We start from the raw sequence: 19,151 nt of genomic DNA on the forward strand, positions 1-19,151 counted from the left end.
CCGATTTTTTTTTGCCACTTTTCATCAGTTGTTTCTTCCACCTCGGGTTATGTGGGCGTCCTTCGAGCAGGACACATAATAACTCTTTCCCCGACGTCATTCGCAAAGTATTGCATCCGTTTACGTTGCATCGGTCTTACGATCGGCCCCTCAGGGAGAGAGTGATTCATTCCGGTTTCCCATCTTTCCCCGGCTTGGAAAAAATCTCGTTTATTCATGCATCGTCATGCTAGTTATCTCAGAGGGTCACCGGTGGGCTATTTTGGCACCGAATTACAGCATAAAGCAACTATGCTCTTGTCGTGGACGTAGCCCTTCAGCTTATTACACGCTACACGCTATACAGCCCATTTCGGGCAAAGTACATTATCGATAATGATCCGCTATCGGCCTTATCGGCTGGAAGAAGATGGCGTAGCTGAAATTATCTCGGATAGGATGAGTGGGATCGAAGTGCGGGTAGATGTGCGTTTTTTTTTTTGAGACTCATTTTATGGATATTTGTTACGAGCCACGGGTCACGTGAAAAAAAGATCCATGTTGGTAAACGGTATATTTCATATCAACCTCAAAGAGCATGATAACAGAACGAAGTATCAGGCGAACGGGAAAAATTGATTCGACAACTACCAACACTGCCCATGGTAAAACTTGTTTCAAAAAGCAAACAAATCTCGTATCGAAATAGTAATTGGATGATAAAACAAACACAAATTAGCATCAGCGTCCCACGAGGGGCTAGCAAATCGTACATACAAAATCCTAACCGCGGACTGGCAGAACATTGGACGCAAACTGCCATAACACAACACCACCAAAGGCTTTGCACCTCCCGTTTGGATGTTTGTTTGGTGTTGGTATGGTGATTTGTCGCAAAGTTTTTAGATTCCACCTTTTTTTCGGTTTACAATTCAAGTGTACCAGAAGTGGTGGTGGAAGCGGCAAACCAACATTCAAACCGAGTACGTGATTTGTTCGAAGATGAAGATGATGTAATCGCAGCTCAAAGTCTACCGGATGATGATGATGATGTTCATGATCACGAAGATGACGATGATCTGTCCAACGCAAAGTTCGCTGGAAGCTGCCGGGAGCTGCGGGGTTACGGGTTACTTTGGATTCATCGGTCATTAGATTTACTGCGTGCAAAAACAAATCCGCGGGTTTGAAGTAAAAGTGTACGTTTTATCACGAGGAGCCGATTCCATAATGTATTTTTTTCTCCAGCTCGGCTGAGCTTGTAACAGATCGAAGCCTATAGATTGCTACAACGCTATCAGCAGTTAACACTCGGACACTCGGGCACATATTCTAGTTCGTAAATTATGAACAAAAAAATTCCATCAAATAGCAATTACACAACGCAATTAATGTAAGTGGATATCTGTGGGTTTGTTTTTTTTGTTGATTTTTCGTTTATTATCCATACTTTGGCTGATTAACTACTTGGATTGTATAGAAAGATCAATGTTATAACTAGCATTGAAATACATGGGAATCTTTTTCCCTTTACGTTTCACTACAAGCGCAGTCTATGACTCAGCAAAGATTGGAGTCGATCGCTTAGTGACAGTTTCTAAATTTGTCGATCCGGACAAAACGTCATCCCAAGGGCAAGGGTCGTCTAATGGAGCGATTTAGCGGAGGGAATTCCGTGTGATTGTTGTCGGAGGTTTCCGAGAAAAACAGGTTAAATGCCAAACATTTCATATGAACTCTATCTTTACTCATATATAGGAAACGACTTCTCGATCGACGATCATCATACAAGGAAGGCTAGAAGCAGCAGAAAAGCATTTGGCTTAAAGTGCAGGAGAGGTTATTTTATTTAGCAGCGTTGTGCGAAAGGCTGAGTTGGTGAATCTTAATATCGTGAATCTTAATGTTTCTACACCGTATGGACGCCCATTTCTGGTTGTTGGTGTAATAATTTGGCGAATAACTAAGGTGCAAATTATTGACGAAGGTTGGATTTTCAAAGGACAAGAAACAGGAAACGTCCTTGGCAACAGCAAAAAGTATAATGATATACTACATCGTTGTTTGAATTTATTTGCGCAAAAACAAATAACCGAACTGATTTGACTGAAGCTGACTACATGTGAGGATTTGTTTCACCAAACAAATTCTGTTTGGTCAGTCAGGTTCATCTTTGAGACGTTTTTAGTGTATGTATATCTTTTGCAGTACCTTCTAAGAAAGGTACGTACAATTCCTAAACTTTTCTAAGCAATTTAAGTAGCAAATGAAAGGAAACGCCATTCGATGGTGCACCGAACCAATAACCAACATTGCAGGTTTCATGTGCGTGCTATATGCTTGCCTCGATGCTTGCAGAAAAACTAGTTATGCTATGACGTACCGTTTCCCGGGGTTTATAGCCCGAGCATAAACGCTTATACAACTCCACACTGGCCTAATGCTGGTGGGCCACGCAGGGCAAAGAAGCGATATAAATGTTTACAATTGATCGCATGAAAGTTGGCGATGGCTGGCAGACCTACTCTGTAGATAATTTCTTCAAGTAAGAGTTATTGGATCGGAAAAAAGACTTCCGAAATTTTAAAAAAGAGGGAATGATAAAAAATTGAATAAAAAAACCTCTCAAATGCTTACTTTTAAATAAAAAAAAAAAAGTTATATTAGAACTAGAATTGAATTGAATAGGAAAAAATGGAAGAAAATCGTACATGCAATACAGGTGCATGATAGTGCACTGTTTGCCACATTTCTTTGGCATTGTAGAAAAAGATCAAAGCAATCATGTTTTGCAAATGACACACATTAGCTAAAATCATAGAAAAAGAAGATCATCAGTCCTTTTTACCTGCACAATTTTTATCTCAACAGCTCTTGCGTACCGTTGCACACACAGGAACACACACACCACCAGCGATCGGCACTTTTTCCATCTCCTTTGCTTTCACTTCATGTACCTCCACACCTTCCACCCTTCTTCCCCCACCGGTTTCTTACACTGGTTTAGCACTTTTTTCCTCCACAAACCACCCTTATTTTCCTTAAGGGGTTGCTTCCCTCCGTTTCGTTTACTTTTCACACATCCATCCAACCGTACCGTGCGCGTTTGGTTTGTTATTCACCTTCTTTCGTTCTCTTTCCCTTCACTGGCACTACTTTTCTTTTCTTTCCTTTCCTTTCCTTCCAAGGCGCCTTTACTTTTTCTTCATTCGTTTTCAACTTCTTCTTTTCTTCTCCACGTCGTTGCAGCAGGCACTCCGCTACCGGCAGCACTTCACTTTGCACTTCTATTGCTTACATTACACTACTTTTACTTCTCCGATTTTAGGTTGGCGTTTAGACGGCTCGGGCTTACATGTGCCCCCCTTTTGCGTTTCGCGCAAACTGTGCCTCCATGGTGGAGAAAACGCTCCGAGACGCTTTCCCGCTCCCTCTTTCTCTAACTCATACGCACACACACACACGGCTAGACACTGCCATTGGGCACCGCACGTCTTGACCACACACCTTGAGGAGGGAAAACTCGTTTTTCCTTCCCGCGCACGGCAACGATCGTCTAACAAATGTAGAAAATTCGTATTTGATGGTAATAACGCACACCACGGCACCGAGCAGGCGTAATCCGCGATCCGCGGGGAAATGAGAATAAGAAACGGCTCAGAAAAGGCTACTTCGATGGGGCTGCAAAGTATTTTTATCAACGAACGCAAAACGGGACAGGAAGAATCAGTCGAAAGATAGCAGAATAACGGTGCGTTGAAGGTATTTCAAGGAACGTTTTACTTTTCTTCGACCCAGTTTCCCTCCCGATTCCCGTTTCATACAGATACAGATTTGCGAAACGCAAGATTTGGTGCTAAAATATAATGTGAAGAATACAAGGAAAAAGCGAAATGATGCTTGCGAGCTGAATGAGCTAAAAAAAACTACTAATCCGCCTACGTGCAGCTCCAATTGCCAAACCGTTTTCAAATCTGAATCGCTCGTCTCAAGTACAATTTTCAAATGCCGGCCACGGTCTCAAGGGGTGACTCAAGTCATTGGCTTCCTGATTTGGTGCAAATTAAATCTTTGGCTGGGTTGCTTTTCTTCCTGCTTCTCTATGCTTCTTCGGACGCCCACTCCGTTGGGAAGGGAGAAAGTGGACGGAAACGGTAAACACACTTGCGTCACTGACGCGCACACGAACGAAGTCCTAACACCCTGATGCTACCAAACATCTTGCCAACCTCCAGCTGATCCTGGAGGAAAGCGCGTTTCCCGGAAATCGTAAGAAAAAAGTGACCGTTTAACCGGCGAAGACGAAACAGACACACCGAAACACAAATTACCTTCCGCGAGGGCTAATGGACGCTAAATGAAACACAAGAAGTGTGTGGAGGCTGCTGTTTCAGCCAAGCCCAGCAACGAAGTACAACCACGCGCGATGGACGCTGTTTTGCGACTGACTCTCAAAGTCGAGCGTACTCTTGCAACCAAACAACACTACTTCAAAACAAACCGCGCGGAGCTTAGCAGCAACACTTGGGGAAAAATGTTTAAAGCCAGGTCGTGTGATGTTTGTGTTGTATGTGTGACTGATCATTTAATTATAACTAATTAAAAATGAAAAAACTGTCCTAGCTGGGAATATTTTTTGGTTTTAACGATTATTTATCAAAATCTTCTATTTATATTCATATTACGCGCTTGTGCTTTTTGAGAGAGCTTCGCGACGGGCCCGTCTGAGAACTGAGAACGGTGAAGTTCGCTCTCTCTCTTGCTCAGTAAAAGCTCAAAATTCGAAAATTAAAATTACATTTACGTTACTTTAGCATTTCTATTTGGAATTTTAGAGCTTTAATGTTAGCAAATGATGGTTAATAACTTTATATAAATATAGTTGAATCACTTGAGCATACAAATTTTAATTTTACTTTATTAAATTATTTGAAATAAACCTATTTTATTACAACATCGGAGTGAATAACAGCGTAAAGTTAATGGAAACAGTCCTAAATCCAAGTTCCGATGCAGTTCAAACTTTATTTCTCCAACAGGTACATTCGGTACAGTTGCTCATCGGTTGAGGCTGTAAACTTCGGGACGAATTGCACTTTGACAATTTCCTTGTAACCTTCCTCAACCTTTGGCTCCTGGAACTTTGATCTTAAAAAGGAATGGTAGGTTAGTATAAAAATAGCAAATAAAAGGACTAATTTACTCACTTGTAGAAATTAAATACCATATCCGATACCGTAGAGTGGGACCGATCCGTCAGCTCTCGGAAGGCGTTATTGTGGCGCGCGTGCTTGTAGCTGACGTCCATCAGGAAACATCTCACCGGAATTTTGGCACGCAAGGCCACCTGCACATACCGCTTACGACTTTCCACGTCCGGGTTCATGTTATCGACGACCACACTTTTCCCGCGCTGGATGGCGGCATCCATTGCGGTGACGCACTTTTGCCACGAACCGAGCGTGTCCCGGTTGATAATCTCGTAGCCCTTCGAAGCCAGGTGCTGATGGACGAAGTGGGATTTACCGGAACCCGGGAAGCCAATCATGATGATCACTTCCTGCCCACCGCTTGTCAGCTTGGTGCCAGGCGGGGAGAGAAGCGATTGCTTCGATACGCCATCGCAGAATTCTTTCGGATCAAACTCTGGCTTCACCCAGTTGGTGTCCGGGACGTTCTGAAAGTGTAGCTCGGGCGTTAAGAATGGTATGCCCACGTTCAACGCCAGCAAACGGTCCGCGCTGGAGTGATCCTTCTTTCGTTTGATGGGCTTTTTCACCTCGGGCCGACCGGCGGCATCCCCGACGTAGAAGCTGCGTACCTTGTCCACGGATATGCCATCGTTCTTAGACTCGCACAATGTTTCCCACATGCCGGTGCGAGGTTTACGGTACTTGCCCGACCCGGTGGAAATGAAAACCTGCATCGGGACGCTCAGTTTGCGCACCAGGGCTTCAATTTTCTGTCGAAAATCTTCAATGCGCACCTTGCCCTTGCCGATTCCGGCCTGGTTGGTGAAGATAACCAGCTTGAAGCCGGCCTTGTGCAGAGACTTAAGCTTTCCCGGCACCTCCGGAAAGGCGATCTGCCAGTCGTCTATTGATTTGGGGAAAACGTTGCCCGATTTTGTTTTTATCAGCGTCCCATCCATATCGTACGCAGCGATCTTTTCCGACGATACCACGCCAGCGCTGGTGTAGACGTGCAGCATTTTACCGTCAACCGATTCCCATACGCTCTGCGTCGTTGGAGTTAAGGACACCTGCGGTTTGCGGTCGGTGCTTATCGTCGGTGTCGGATCTGGTGTTGGTTTTGCACGCTTCGCTGTAGCATTGCTCTCGGTGACGTCCTTCGGAGACACTTCATTCCGGGTTCTTTTGCTACCAGAAGTTTCTCTACTCTTGTGACCGTTTGTCAGGCTTGTATTACTATCTTTACGGACTTCTGGTTTTTTAGTTTCCGTTTCGTACTTCAATTCAAACGTGTACCGGTGCAACCCTGGCAAAAGTTCCATCACGTCACCAGGTTTCGCTTCGTAACCTACGTTCCGTTCCATCTCTACACCATTTAGTACGGAAGGGTTGAGGCCAAGAGATTTCACCAGCACGTATTGGCCCTCGATATTAGCTTTTAAACAAACTGGAAGATAAACATTTTTATTGAACGAACACTATGGTACCGGGCACACTTTCCCTTTACCTTGGTTCCGTGAACAGTTGGCGTCCTGGATCAACGTTTCGGGGCTCCGGCCAACCATGGTTTGTTCCGTTTTGATGCGAATCGGCGGATGCTGCCCGGACACTGGTACGAGCAAGAATTCTTTAGGTGTTTTGCTCATGTCGCCACTAAATAATGCCACTGCAAGCCGGCGAAAGTGCGTTCGTAATCTGAGAAGAGATATCATGTAATAACAAGTGTAAACAAAAACAAGCTCAGTTTGGCAGCTGTCTTTGGCGCGTCATTTTTTCGTGAAACAGCTGTTTCGAGCAGTAAGTGCTCGAATTTAACTAAATTTAAATTATTACACAAAAAGCCCGGTAAACCGAACACGTGGTCAATAGGTACACCATACAAATAGATCTAAATATATTTTCATACATTCTAAAATATGCTTTCTTATAGCTGTCGATAATGCAAGCAAAGCTAGGCAGACATACGGTTATTGTTACTTGTTACTTTCATCTTTATTCGTTCGTTTCATGATAATAGTTCATTTTGTATAACGTGATACATTATTATGCGTAGTTCAATCGTTCCTGCCCCTACTCACAGTATCGCTCAAAACGTTCAATCAGATAAATATGTTCGCTAAACTTCGCAAACCGATCAAGACATTCACACCACATGCACACACACGCACACAAGATACACATAATGAACAACATTCGATTTCCGTTAAATTTCGTGCCTTATCAGCGGCCCCCAGATACATACGCATATATATTGCAGCTAGCTCGCGATCGTTCTACTTGCTGTTGCATCCTTTGCTACCCCCTTTGAAACGTCCTTTAACGATTGCTTGTTTTGATACGGTATTGCTACGGTATGCCCCTACGGTGTTTGAACTGCAACCAGCTAATAATGTAGTAACTTGTTTGTTTTTCTTTTTATACGATATACTATATATCTCCTAATAATAAACACAGGCGGCATGAGTGAGCTCTGTGTAAGCGCATATATGGTCGGATAGTCGGAATAATCCGATTGACTGCTCCCTACAGCTTCTTATTCTTCTCCCGCTTCACGGCCAAATGGGGATGGGCAAGGGCCGGGTGGGTGGTTAAAGTGTTGTGTTCTACTAATTGATATCTTGCCCGGCCACTGCCATTTAACTAAGCATGCATATTGCCATCAAAATGAGTCAGTATTAAGCATCATCACATGTTTTGCAGCTGCATCAATTTTCGCTCTACATCCTTCAGCTATGCATCTATGCAGTAACTAACACAAATAATCACATCCCTATTTCCAAACCGTGGACGCAAGGATTTTTTTAATGCCACACTCCGGCAATATCGTGCGTGTCTTTAAAAGTTCAACTTCCAATTGCATAACAAACTAAACACTAATTCGTTTGCACGCTCGCGCGCTCCATGTCGATTGCGCAACGATTCGTAACAGCTATAGTAACTATGGTAAAGAATAGAATAATATTACTAAACGTACAAATAGTAGTAGTTGGTACTCCTAAACCAGAAAATGGAATCAGAACACTGGCAATAAGGATAGCAATCAACTCAAGAGTCTCTCCGTTAAAGTTAATGCAGTCATCAATATCATCGTTTTCGAACCAGGAAATAGGACAGTATTTTCCATCCGAAATCCGGAATGTCATTCGCACAGCAGCTGGAACTCAAAAGGAGAAGCGACACGACTATGGTATATCTGTTTGCTCTACGATGGCTGTTTCTCTGTTATATGCAGCTAAAACTGACTATGAGTTCTTCTTCAGTGTCACTCTCCTACCGGAGAAGGGTGAAGGAAGCTTCCTATTTTTTTCTCAATGATTAACATGGACAAGTAGATGGCTAAGGAATGAAGGTGGAGTGAGGAGGAGTTTCGATCCGCGGTCGCCTTAAGGATTGTTTGGTCGTGCCGGTAGTGGAGGTGGACCACCGCTTCGGTTCGGAATGGGTGGCGGTGCACCCCGGCGCATCGGAAGCGGAGGCGGGATACCCTTTGGTGGCCCGTTGCCCCCCGAGGAGGACAACGGAGAGCCGGCTCCGGAGCTGCCCGAAGTTCCCGGGGGTGACGATTTGTTCGTGGCCGGTTTGCTGTTACTATTGCTGACCACGTCCAGGTCGTACACGTCGCTGCGGGCCGGTGGTGGGGGTGGTGGACCACGCGGTTGCTCCGGAACGACCTGGGAAGGAAAAAATATTACATTTTTTTATTCTTTGTGTACAACAAATATAACTCACGGAAAAGGCCTTTGTATACCATGGCACTGAAATATTTTCAAATTCATTGTACTTACAAGATCGTCATTAATTTCTTCGTAGATTGCACCGGTGTCGATCGTAGACGAGTAGTTCGAGGCCGCCGAACCTCCTCCGCTGTGCAGCGGTGATCCGGAGGGGATTGGTGACGAGCAGGCGTATTCCTCCACGGGCGGGGTGGGCCGCTGGGGAGGTCCGGGAACGAGCGGCACGTTCGATACCTTTTGCTGCAGCAGTTGCTGCCCGAGACTGATGACGCCCGCCCTCGGATGGTGATGATGGTGGGGCTGATGCTTTGGTGATGCTTGCGGTGACTTTGGTAACGGTGGCCGGCTGGGCGGACCGGGACGTGTGGGTGCACCACCGGACGCGGTCGGTGGGCTTTTCGGGCGCGATGGGACTTCCGGGATGCCGAGACTGTTGTAGTCCCCGGTACCGGACAGGCTGCCCTCGCAGAAGCTGACCGTGTTCGGTGTGCAGAGCAGGATCTCCTTTTCCACCTGCTCGACCCAGTTCTCCGTCTTCAGGCGGAGCGAGAGCGGAACACCGCAAACCTGCACCGAGCGCTTCTGGGCTGCGACCAGCGCGGACTGGCCATCGCGGAACGTCACCCACATCGTGTCGCCGACGAAACGCACCAGCGTTACCTCGCCGATCTGCGTCAACTCCTGGATAAGCGCCGCCATTAGGTTCTCGTCGTAGATGCTACCCTCGTCCTCGTCGCCCGAGTCAGCCCCGTTGCCACTGGGATTGGTAGCCTGGATGAGGATGGTGCCGTCCGGTGGGCCCAGGTCGCGGATCACGTCACCGAACACGCTCGTACGGCGCTGTTGATCGATCTGGTGCACTTCGATGTCGATCAGCGCAATTACCGGCCGATGATCGCTCGTCTTCAGTTCCGCCCGACCGTAGTGGACCAGCCGGCCCGGGTTCCAGCCCGGGTGACGGTCCGCATCCGGGCTCTGCTTGCGCCGTCGCCAGAGCACACGATCGGTCCAGGCCGGAGCGCGAAACTTCTCGCTCGTATCGTAATCGTCACTGAACAGATCGTACTTGTACGTCGGCGGGAAGCTGATCTCACCCTCGAGGAACTCGTTGAACACCGAGCCGGCGTTCTGCTGGATGCGCAGCTGGTCGTACTGCAGTACGGCGGTTAGATCGTGCGGCGACTGCTTTAGTGCCTCCCGCAGCTCGTCCTTGTCCATGTCGATGCGATAGTTGAAGTCGCCGCACCAGAAAATGTAATCGTGCGACTTTAGTGACCGTCCCATCGGGAACGCGATCTTACGCGTGATCTCCGCGTAGTCCGCGTTCCGCTCGGCCACCTGCGATTGGCCCGCGGCAAAGTGCGCACACACGAAGCACACGGAGGTGCCGTGCAGGACGAAACGGATCGCGGCTGCCCCCTTGTTACCGGTCGCACCACCCAGTCCTGTCTTCACGCAGTCGATCGCCACGTCACGGATGTATTGGGCATGCTCGGGTCGAATGTAGATGTAGAGGCAAACGCCCACGAGCTGTTGGTACGTCAGCAAGACGTACTCCCGATCGCGGCTAACTACCTTCTGGAGCTCCTCTGCCCATGCTTTGGCGTTGTCCGAGCTATAATTGAAAGGCAGAAATTGGAGAACATTTTACATTTTGTTAGAAAAGAATACTTCAGCGAATAAAATCCAAAACATCCATCCATTAAAAGCACACTCCTATCACTGTATTCATGTGGTCTTATAGCAACTGAACGCGCAACCCCCTAAAACAGACATTCCAGATTATCCACCCAGTAGATATTGTTTACCCTACATACCTAGCAGCAACAATGTTGGATGCATTCAGGTCAACGATTTCCTGAAAGCCGATTGCAAATATGTCCACCGGGGGCTCATTGGTATCTTCCACCTGACTGAAATCAACCAGCGCTAGATGGGGGAACAGAGTTCATTTAAAGCGTTCAATGATTAAGAAATGAAAAATATCCCAAAGAGAACCTACATCGTGAACGCGCCAGACGATGGCAGTCGAGCAGCCAGTCCGAGAGTGACACGTCCTTGTACGCCACGCTGCGGAAGTGTTTCCCCCCGTTGACGTTGTACGTGCCGCACGCTACCCGGAAGGCGAGTGGATTGACGTACTCTTCGTAGCGTTTGCACATTTCCCTCAAAACGGGAGTCGGAGCTGGTGAAAGGAAACAAACGTCAAGCGAACAGGATTGAAGGTTAAAGGCGGGGTTTTCCTTGCAAGTCGTTGTCTAAGGTTTCACTCACCGTGCAGCATGTTTGAGGGAAGCAGTATCCGTGCACGATCGGCCAACTCCGAGCTGAGCGTTGAGCCGACCAGCAGCACGTCGATCGCTTCCTGCTTTGAATTGTCCAGCAGGTTGTTTTGAATGGTCCGAGCTGCCGAACGAGCGCCATCCATCAGCTTTGAGCCGCCCTGTATCGCTCCGGTTCCGGCGTAGATTTTGCTCACCTCGTTCCCATTGTTGATCCACATCTGACGGAAAACTTCCTCGAACCGAGAGCTCATCTGTTGCTTCTTGTCGGCGAGGGCCGCCATCAGCGAGATCTGTTCAGCCAACATTTCCAACCCGATGTACGTCTGCACGCAGTTGGTCCGATCGAGACAGTCGAGGCAGTTGGTGCGGAGGGTTCCACGCTGCTCGCGGTAGACCGCGTCACCGACCGCGTAGAATATACCCATATCACCACAGGTCGCATCGATCCGCTGCCGTAGCTTCGCCAGTGCGGACGTGTTTCCACTGCGACACTCTTGGTGGTAATCGAACACCAGATGAGGCACGTCGGAGTGCTCCGATTCGTGGTGGTGCCGCTGAAACTCGTTGCTCAACATCGCCTCACCTTCTTTGCTGCCGATCAGGCTCGTGCCGAGCAGGTTGATGATCGCCTGCTGCCCGTAGCGTGCCTTCATCGTGCGCATGTGCCGATCGAACGCAGCTCGGGACGCTTCGAAGCCGCGCGACAGCTTCACCTTGTGCGACCCAACCTGCACCCCCGGCTGCTCCCAGAACAACGGTACACTGCCGCGCGTCTGCACGTACGACGTGATCTCACTGTCGAGGTAGATGCATTGCTCCGTCTCGACAAAGTTCGCCACGCAGCCCTCGTCGTTCGAGCCGCGCACATTAAATCGCGTACCGGCTCGTTCGCAGCTCAACCGCGAGATGATGGCCGCCCGGGCCTGCTTACTGCCGGCGTACACCGTGCGAATTTCCACCGAGCCGCACATCGCCCGCAGCAGCCAAAAGTTACACTCAACGCCAAACCGCAGCAGGTGAATGAACAGCATCCGGTTCCAGAAGAACCGATTGTCGGTTTCCTGCGTCCTCCGGCGTCGCTGAGCCGAGAGCGTAATATCGAACCCAACCGACGGTGGCTGCTGCCCGCCACCCGGTGGTGCCGCGAACGAAAAATAGAACGTGCCCGAGTTCAGCACCTTCCGGATCTCGGACACCTTGTCCTCGCTCGTGGGTTGGTACTGGAGCGATACGAACTGCGTCTGCGTGATGCGAAATATTTCACTATCCAGGATCTTGCCCACCGAGAAGCACCCGGTCACCATCACCAGGTAGAGGAGGGAGGTGTCGCCCGCGTTTAGCTGCAGCACTCCGAGGCATCCGTACGCGTCCAACACCTTGGTGTACTGTTTCCGGACAATTTCCGTCTCTTGTGCCGCTGCGAAGGAAAATGGTAACAAGAGAAAAACATCGTTAATAAACGCATAGTGCAAATATACCGACAGTAGGAAATTGGGAAAAATTGGGTATTTTTTTCTAAAAATTTAAAAACTAACATTGTAATGACGTATTGGCCAGAGTAGAAGAAAAAGAACAATGTTTTTAATCAAAATTCTTTTTCTCAAAATATCCGTATAAGAACCAAATCCGTAACGTGCAAAGTAAGCAATCATTTATTTTACAAAACATATAATAAAAAAGATTACCCTTTTTAGACAAAATACAGAACCGATTTGTCCCAACTTAGAGAACAAACTTGTTAAAACTGCCCATTTACGAACACGCAAAGTGGATGCAAACAAAAACATTCTCGTTAAAAATATGTTACTCATCGGCATAATTAGGTCCGTGGGAGCCAGACATAAATCAGCAAAGTTACCAGTCGGAAACGATAATTAATGTCTAGGTTCTGAGGTACTCGAGCCTCCGGGACAGCGAACACCCGCGGCGGACCGGACTGTCCGTGGGTGGAACCGAATTTATTTGCCCCCGGCATTTGGGCGGTCTTATGAATGGAAGGTGATGAATCTAGGGGCGAGAAAACTTTGCAATCGTCTTCCCGAGGCCTTGGCGTTTGAGTTGGCTCTCGGTGCGCACCAGGTTGAAGTAGAAGTTTGGGACTATTTGGCAATCTTCGCACTGCAGGAACCTCAGGAACCGGTGGCACCGACACTTTTCGCCTCCCCCACCCATTAATCACTGTCGAAAATGTTTGGGCCATCGACCGAATGCCGCAATCGATACTTCAATCGCCCATCAATATTCTTCCGTCCGCCGCATACACCAAACGACAACAAGTGGGAGCTTTAACGTAGCATGGCGTAGGGTTTGTGGTCCACTAGCCTGGAGGATTATTTGATTATAATATTATTGACAAGTGACCTTTCCTTCTTTTCCCTAGTGTAACATTCCTAAATAATTTATATTAACATTATTTCCAGCACAGTTTCCATCGATTTTCACTATTCTATTCTATTAGATCGTCCGTGAACAAGAGATTTCAATCAATACCGATTGAAAATTACCCTGAAGGATTTAAATCCAATATACAGAAGTGGTTGTCAGGCAATTTATTATAGCCTACTTGGAAAAGCAAGTACCAAAGTAAGTGTTCTAGCTCTTCGAACAGTCCGTAAATGATGCAGCATTGAAAACATCGTTCATCGGGTCTATGGACGTCATTGGAAGACTAATCTCGAAAAGTCGGGGTCATTGAAAGACTAATCACGAAATGAGGTGAATGCGGACGCATTATCTATTATAAATAACGTGTTTGTTTGCCAATCCAAAGCTGTAAAATACTAAGACTGCAAGAAGAAAGGCTTTTCAGTGATAGTAAAAAGAAATTGATCGCTTAGCTTAATCGAGTAGTCTTCGTTGTGTGTTATTAAATCGCTTCATACTGATTTATTTTTACGACTATTTTTACGCCTAATCTTAATAAAGACGTGAATTTTCTCTACATACAAAAAGCTTCCACAATGGCAATAACAAATGTTTGAAATTCGGAACACGTTGCAATGCACATCGTCCGACTCGTTGCAATCGACCGTTTCGACATGGTTTTCCACCTGCCAGTGCCGGCCACCGAGGAAGGGTTAAGGACAGACCTCGGTTCAGCGCTATCAGTGCATCCACTGGACCGGAGCCACAAAGAGAAATCCCCAACGGAGCATGGAACTACGACCGAAGAGGGCTTTTCACTGGAAAAACATACTTCTGTTCCCATTCACTCCGGCATGGTGATGATGGTTAAATTTAGAAAATCTGTAAAGGATGGTGAGGCAGCACGCGAGGGAACGTCATACTTACAAAGGACGGCCACGGCTTGCGATTCGAAGAGCAGCGTCTCGGGTTTGTTGCGATGCTCCAGCAGGACACTGTGCGGCGAGGGCGGCTTGGACTTTTCCAGCACGCGAAATCCCTTTGACATGGCCATGTTGTTGATGGTTGTGTCGTGCTTGGCTTGTACTGTTTGATTTGTCGTTGCTTGCCTCCCCCGTTGGCGTGCCCTGGGATCACTTTCGCTTTCCGCCTACCGATCGGAACGGCAACGGCGGTTTGGTGTGGGAAGTTTATTGATTACACCGCTCGGCTGGAAGAAAATGGATTGGGAAAACCGAATTGAGAACCAAACAGATACAGATAGAAGAAACAAACAAATGGTTGTGGATTCGCGTCCATATTTGCACTATGGGATAGATGTATAAGAACATCTAAAACTCGAAATATCCTATGGCAATATCTTAACTCTTATTTTCTTCATATTTAGAGATGACCATAATAAAATATGATTAATAAAATAAACCCCTGTAAATGGAGCAGACAGTTTACATTTCCTTCCAAAGTTGACATAAATATTTTATATATTTTATATTCAACCGAAAGATGTGATCACATTTTTGTCCAATTCTTTTGTCCGAATGTGGCTCCACGGTGTAGGGAAAAACTCCCAAGAACTACGCTGTCCCAAACTCGCTCCGCTGAGAAACCAACTTTAGAATTCAAGAGCACTGATCTTGCCCGATGATCTTCAGATTATTGCGAATCTCCTCCATTCCTTCCGCCTCTGGTCAAACCTGCCTGACCCTGACCCTGCGTTCGCGATCGCGAGTGGGAAAGAAGGAATGTATTTTTCTTTGCGCTGAAAGCAAACCCTGAATCTCGGCTCGGTACAAATATTTCGCCCCCGTAAACGCCGGGTCGAGCAGAAACACCATCCTCCGGACCGTGGCGCGAGATGGGTGGAAGAGTGGTGGAGGGTTGCCGGCTCGGGTTGTATACTTCCGAGAATGTTCACTCTCATCTCGCCTTTTTTTTGTTATCCGCGTCCGCGTAGTCGCCTTTTTTTCAACGTACCCGGGTTACCTGTGGGATGCCGTTTGGTTTGGGGCCCTGGTGTGGTTGGAACCGGTTCCCGATTACGGGTAACCTACCTCTCCCGTTGTCTGCTGTGTGTGTGTTTTTATTCGTTCTCTCCCTTTCGTTCGGAAGGCTTCTACCAGCTTCCATCTAGCCACAACGCCATTCATTCGCGTCCATTGGACCGATCGCCTTTGGGCCACCAAACTCGAGCCCTTACTCCACCAGCCTTGCTCCATCGTGGGCTGTGTCTGTGGAGTGTCTTTGGTGTTTCCTCGGGAAAAGGTGCGCGACCTGAGGTCGGCGAGAGTGTTCGGTGGAACTTTCTCACGATTCGAAAATTTTCCCACGACAAATGTTAATTACAGATTATGCCTCTCTTCATTCTTCGCTTCGCTCGGCGTTCGTTACGATCGTTCTTTGCGTTCTGTTTCTGGCCGCGAGGCAGGACAAACGGGGGACGGTGGAAGGGACCCTACCGCTAGACCTGGTCCTGGTGGTGTGCTGGACCCGTATATACATACATATTATGTAGCATTCGGAAGATCAGCCGCGGGTTTGCCGGGTGAGATTTTTGTGTATGTTTTTTCTACCATCTTCTTGATTCAACCCTGGAAAATACTTTACCACGATTCTCAACCCCTAGGCGGCTAGAAGGTGGCGGTGCGAGGCTGGTGTGTTCACGGCTGTTTTCGGGCACCATGAACACAACAAACACATCACTTTCAAAACAGAAACCAAACCTGAACGGGAAAGGGAACGAAGCGGGAGGTGAGTGAATCGAATGGAGGAAGTCGTTGAATTCCACGGCCCAAGCCGGGCGAGAGCAACCTGAAGTCCTTTCCCATCCGTCTCGCCGAACATGATGATGAGCGTGTGAGCTTAAACCTCAGTCCTCCCTTCCCCCTAGGGATCTCTTTCGGCATCGACGAGTCTCGTGTCGTGTGCCCGGGCGGTCCCCCCGGGTGGAAAACCCAGCTGAATTTTTCGTGCACGAGGTGAATTTGCAGGAAGGTTGCGTAAATCCCACGCGGTCATCACGACGGGCGCAGTCGGTCAAGAATGTTTCCCATTTTCCCGTGCCGTTGGAAGGTTCGTCTTCGGCAGCTGGAAAAAGACTAATGATTCCTTGATTCCGCAGGATGGAGCAGGAATCTGGTGTTATTTATTGCCCGTGTCAGTAGTGTGGGATGATTTTCGGGTCGTGCGCTATCCGTGTGACTCCGCATGATCTGCGATTATATCAAATTCTCTCCCCCGATGGTTTCGATGACTGACTTTTCGAAACCGAGCGCCACATGGATGAAATGAATAAAAATAATCAAAACCAACACGATAAGCAATGCTCACGGTAAACTCTACTTACTATGGACATCCAACAAACTTAAGGAAAATACCAGGCTACACGTGCGATGGCTAAAATTTCAATAACCAGTGGCAGACCACTTCCTGGATCCATGGAATTTGTGGCTAAAGGTTCCAGCACTGTATCATGTCACGTGTCATCGGAGACGAGCATCTTGGATGACTATGAGCAAAGTTGTTTGTTTTGAGGGGATTTAAGATATCAGTAACCACAGCAACCGAGCGTGCTATTCGATATAACTGGAGCAATGATTTTCAACATGGTTAAGTAGACTTATTGGTATGGGCTGTTGAGAAAACAGTTTTATAAACTGATAATAGAAGAGTTATTGGTAGAAAGAAAAACAAACCATGAAAACGTGACTTTGCTTCTTTTTACCAAACATATTTTGCAAACAACGAGAATAAGACGACACGATTTACTTATTCTCTTTACTAGAATCGAGCTTCTGCGGTTGGGAAATTTTTTTTCTTTTAGCATACTGACAGGCCGTTCTTCAATATCGTTTGACACTTGACCTTTGATAAATTGGTGGCATTCCAACGGGGACGATGCTTCGAGGGTAATCTCACGTAATGCCCACCGCAGGGTGGCACATTTCAGGAAGATGGAAAAAGACTCCTAATGCATAGTAAATTAATTTATTTCACTTCACACGAAAACATCCGAAGGGCTTACCCTCCCTCGGGGGATTCCCGTCCAATACTGGTGAGAAATAATTAAATCAACCTGCAGCAGGCAACCCCCCAGCGGACATCTCAATCAGATTAGGGAAACAAGTGTTTTTTTCACTTCCGGATGCTCGCACATCAACCGGAACCAACGCATCCTCCTCCTCCCATCCTGCGAGTGGCCACAGGAAATCGAACACAACTAACAAGTACACAGGCACAGCACAACTTAATCATTCTCCTCCAACAAACGCCCCCGACTATTTCTTCTACACAACCTTTTTTTTCTGCTTCGAGGATGTTTTGTAATGGAAATCCCCTCTAATGATTGTGCTGGAATTTTCAAACCTCGCACATACACACGCAACAACACTACACACGTGCGTTGCATTTGCCAGGATAAATAAAGCTCCTTCTATTGTTGATTGAACAACACACATTCATACACACACAAAGGCACGTCTTATTCCAAACTAGTGCACAACTACTACCAACGGCTGCATTCCGATTAAAGGATTTTTTCCACTGTCAGGACACCACACTCACCCCCGACGACAATATCGTAGGCAGGGATTTTGTGACGTAAGCAGCCGAGAAAAGGAAAATAAAACTAATGCACACGAGTCCGCCCGGATAGTGTTATGTGCGGGGGCGATATCAAAATAAGATAAAACAAGTACCACTTTTATTCCTGCAAATGACACAGCCTGCTCTTGGTGCGCACGAGATTGCATTCCATATTGCAGCAAACTACACACACTTTCGCTTCTTCGAACGAACGACAGGGAAAACAAAACACTGGATTGTATTAATCGAAGTGGAATCTCACCAGCAGAAGAACGTGGACTTTCTTCCCTCCGTGGAGTGTGAGAAATTCTGCGCAACATAAACTCGCGAAAGTAAAACCTTTGCCTACACCTTGACGGTTGCTTACCCGGATCGTAACTTTTTTCCACCGTTTTTCCGTGTTCACATCGATCGACCGTACACCGCGGGCCGCATATTTGTCCGGTCCCTTTATGGTCGCCTGTACCACCACCACACCTCGACGACGAAGGCTATTTGGACTTGCCTTTTTCTTTTCACCGCTTATGGAAAGTGTGATTCCTCGACGCGAGGTAGCTTCCTTTCGGTTGCACAACAAACATGTCAAAACATGCGCCACGATAAGTTATCAATATGTTGCTTTAGAACACACACGCAGGACTGATTCACTGTTTGCTGTTGCCGATGCTTGGCTTTTTCCGAACACAGCAAAAACAATTTGCACCGGCGGAGGGCACCAAAACTCCACCTTTCGACCGCCGCTGCGCGAGACGACGTGGTTCGTTGGTTGTTTGGCGTTGAATGACTGAGTTTCAGGCTTTCCAGGTTGGATTTTGACAGTTCCGCTGGTCCTAAATATCCCAAGGGGATTTTTGAAATATTTCCGGCCCCTGGTCCGACCCGTTTTCGCGTCGAAAACGGGTCGGTCCAGGGCACGATGCGCAGTAAATTTCGACCCGATTTGACAGCGATGTTGACGGGCTGTCAGATTCAAATTTGATGGTGGGTTCAAATTCAAAATGGTGGGTTCGAAAAAA

General features: G+C 47.2%; 3 protein-coding genes across 4 annotated transcripts in view; all 3 read right to left on the reverse strand.

Moving 5' to 3' along the window:
* Window positions 1-4,421, reverse strand: part of LOC131288935 (diacylglycerol lipase-beta-like) — a 31,423-nt gene extending 27,002 nt beyond the window's left edge. The window contains exons 1-2 of one of the 2 annotated variants that reach the window (XM_058318118.1): window positions 4,311-4,421; window positions 2,828-3,535 (exon numbers count right to left, since the gene is read on the reverse strand). The gene's annotated coding sequence lies outside the window, so the exon portion shown is untranslated. Of the gene's footprint in view, window positions 1-2,827; window positions 3,661-4,310 lie in introns of both variants that reach the window. The other variant, XM_058318117.1, reaches the window with a different exon arrangement.
* Window positions 4,422-4,943: 522 nt separating this feature from the next.
* On the reverse strand, window positions 4,944-6,862 carry LOC131287158 (uncharacterized protein F21D5.5). The gene is made up of 3 exons (XM_058316182.1): window positions 6,679-6,862; window positions 5,187-6,618; window positions 4,944-5,127 (listed from the first exon to the last, which is right to left on the reverse strand). Exons 1-3 carry the CDS (start codon window positions 6,815-6,817, stop codon window positions 5,004-5,006), a joined length of 1,695 nt encoding a protein of 564 aa, XP_058172165.1. The 5' UTR covers window positions 6,818-6,862; the 3' UTR covers window positions 4,944-5,003.
* A 1,692-nt stretch (window positions 6,863-8,554) lies between these two features.
* On the reverse strand, window positions 8,555-18,898 carry LOC131289407 (synaptojanin-1). The gene is made up of 7 exons (XM_058318656.1): window positions 18,503-18,898; window positions 14,482-14,764; window positions 11,180-12,607; window positions 10,908-11,090; window positions 10,723-10,834; window positions 8,957-10,520; window positions 8,555-8,842 (listed from the first exon to the last, which is right to left on the reverse strand). The coding sequence occupies exons 2-7, from the start codon at window positions 14,606-14,608 to the stop codon at window positions 8,555-8,557; spliced, it is 3,702 nt and encodes a 1,233-aa protein (XP_058174639.1). The 5' UTR covers window positions 14,609-14,764; window positions 18,503-18,898.
* Between the last annotated feature and the right edge of the window lie 253 nt (window positions 18,899-19,151).

This window comes from Anopheles ziemanni, chromosome 3 (genome assembly GCF_943734765.1).
Source record: "Anopheles ziemanni chromosome 3, idAnoZiCoDA_A2_x.2, whole genome shotgun sequence".
NCBI lineage: Eukaryota > Metazoa > Arthropoda > Insecta > Diptera > Culicidae > Anopheles > Anopheles ziemanni.

Coding starts and splice junctions, on each gene's coding strand:
- LOC131287158 (XM_058316182.1), bottom strand. CDS start 6,817: ATGAGCAAAACACCTAAAGAATTCTTGCTCGTACCAGTGTCCGGGCAG. Junction 6,619..6,678: donor CAACTGTTCACGGAACCAAG/GTAAAGGGAAAG, acceptor TTTATCTTCCAG/TTTGTTTAAAAGCTAATATC. Junction 5,128..5,186: donor ATGGTATTTAATTTCTACAA/GTGAGTAAATTA, acceptor TTCCTTTTTAAG/ATCAAAGTTCCAGGAGCCAA.
- LOC131289407 (XM_058318656.1), bottom strand. CDS start 14,608: ATGGCCATGTCAAAGGGATTTCGCGTGCTGGAAAAGTCCAAGCCGCCC. Junction 10,835..10,907: donor TCGTCTGGCGCGTTCACGAT/GTAGGTTCTCTT, acceptor TCCCCCATCTAG/CGCTGGTTGATTTCAGTCAG. Junction 10,521..10,722: donor TCCAACATTGTTGCTGCTAG/GTATGTAGGGTA, acceptor TTTCAATTATAG/CTCGGACAACGCCAAAGCAT.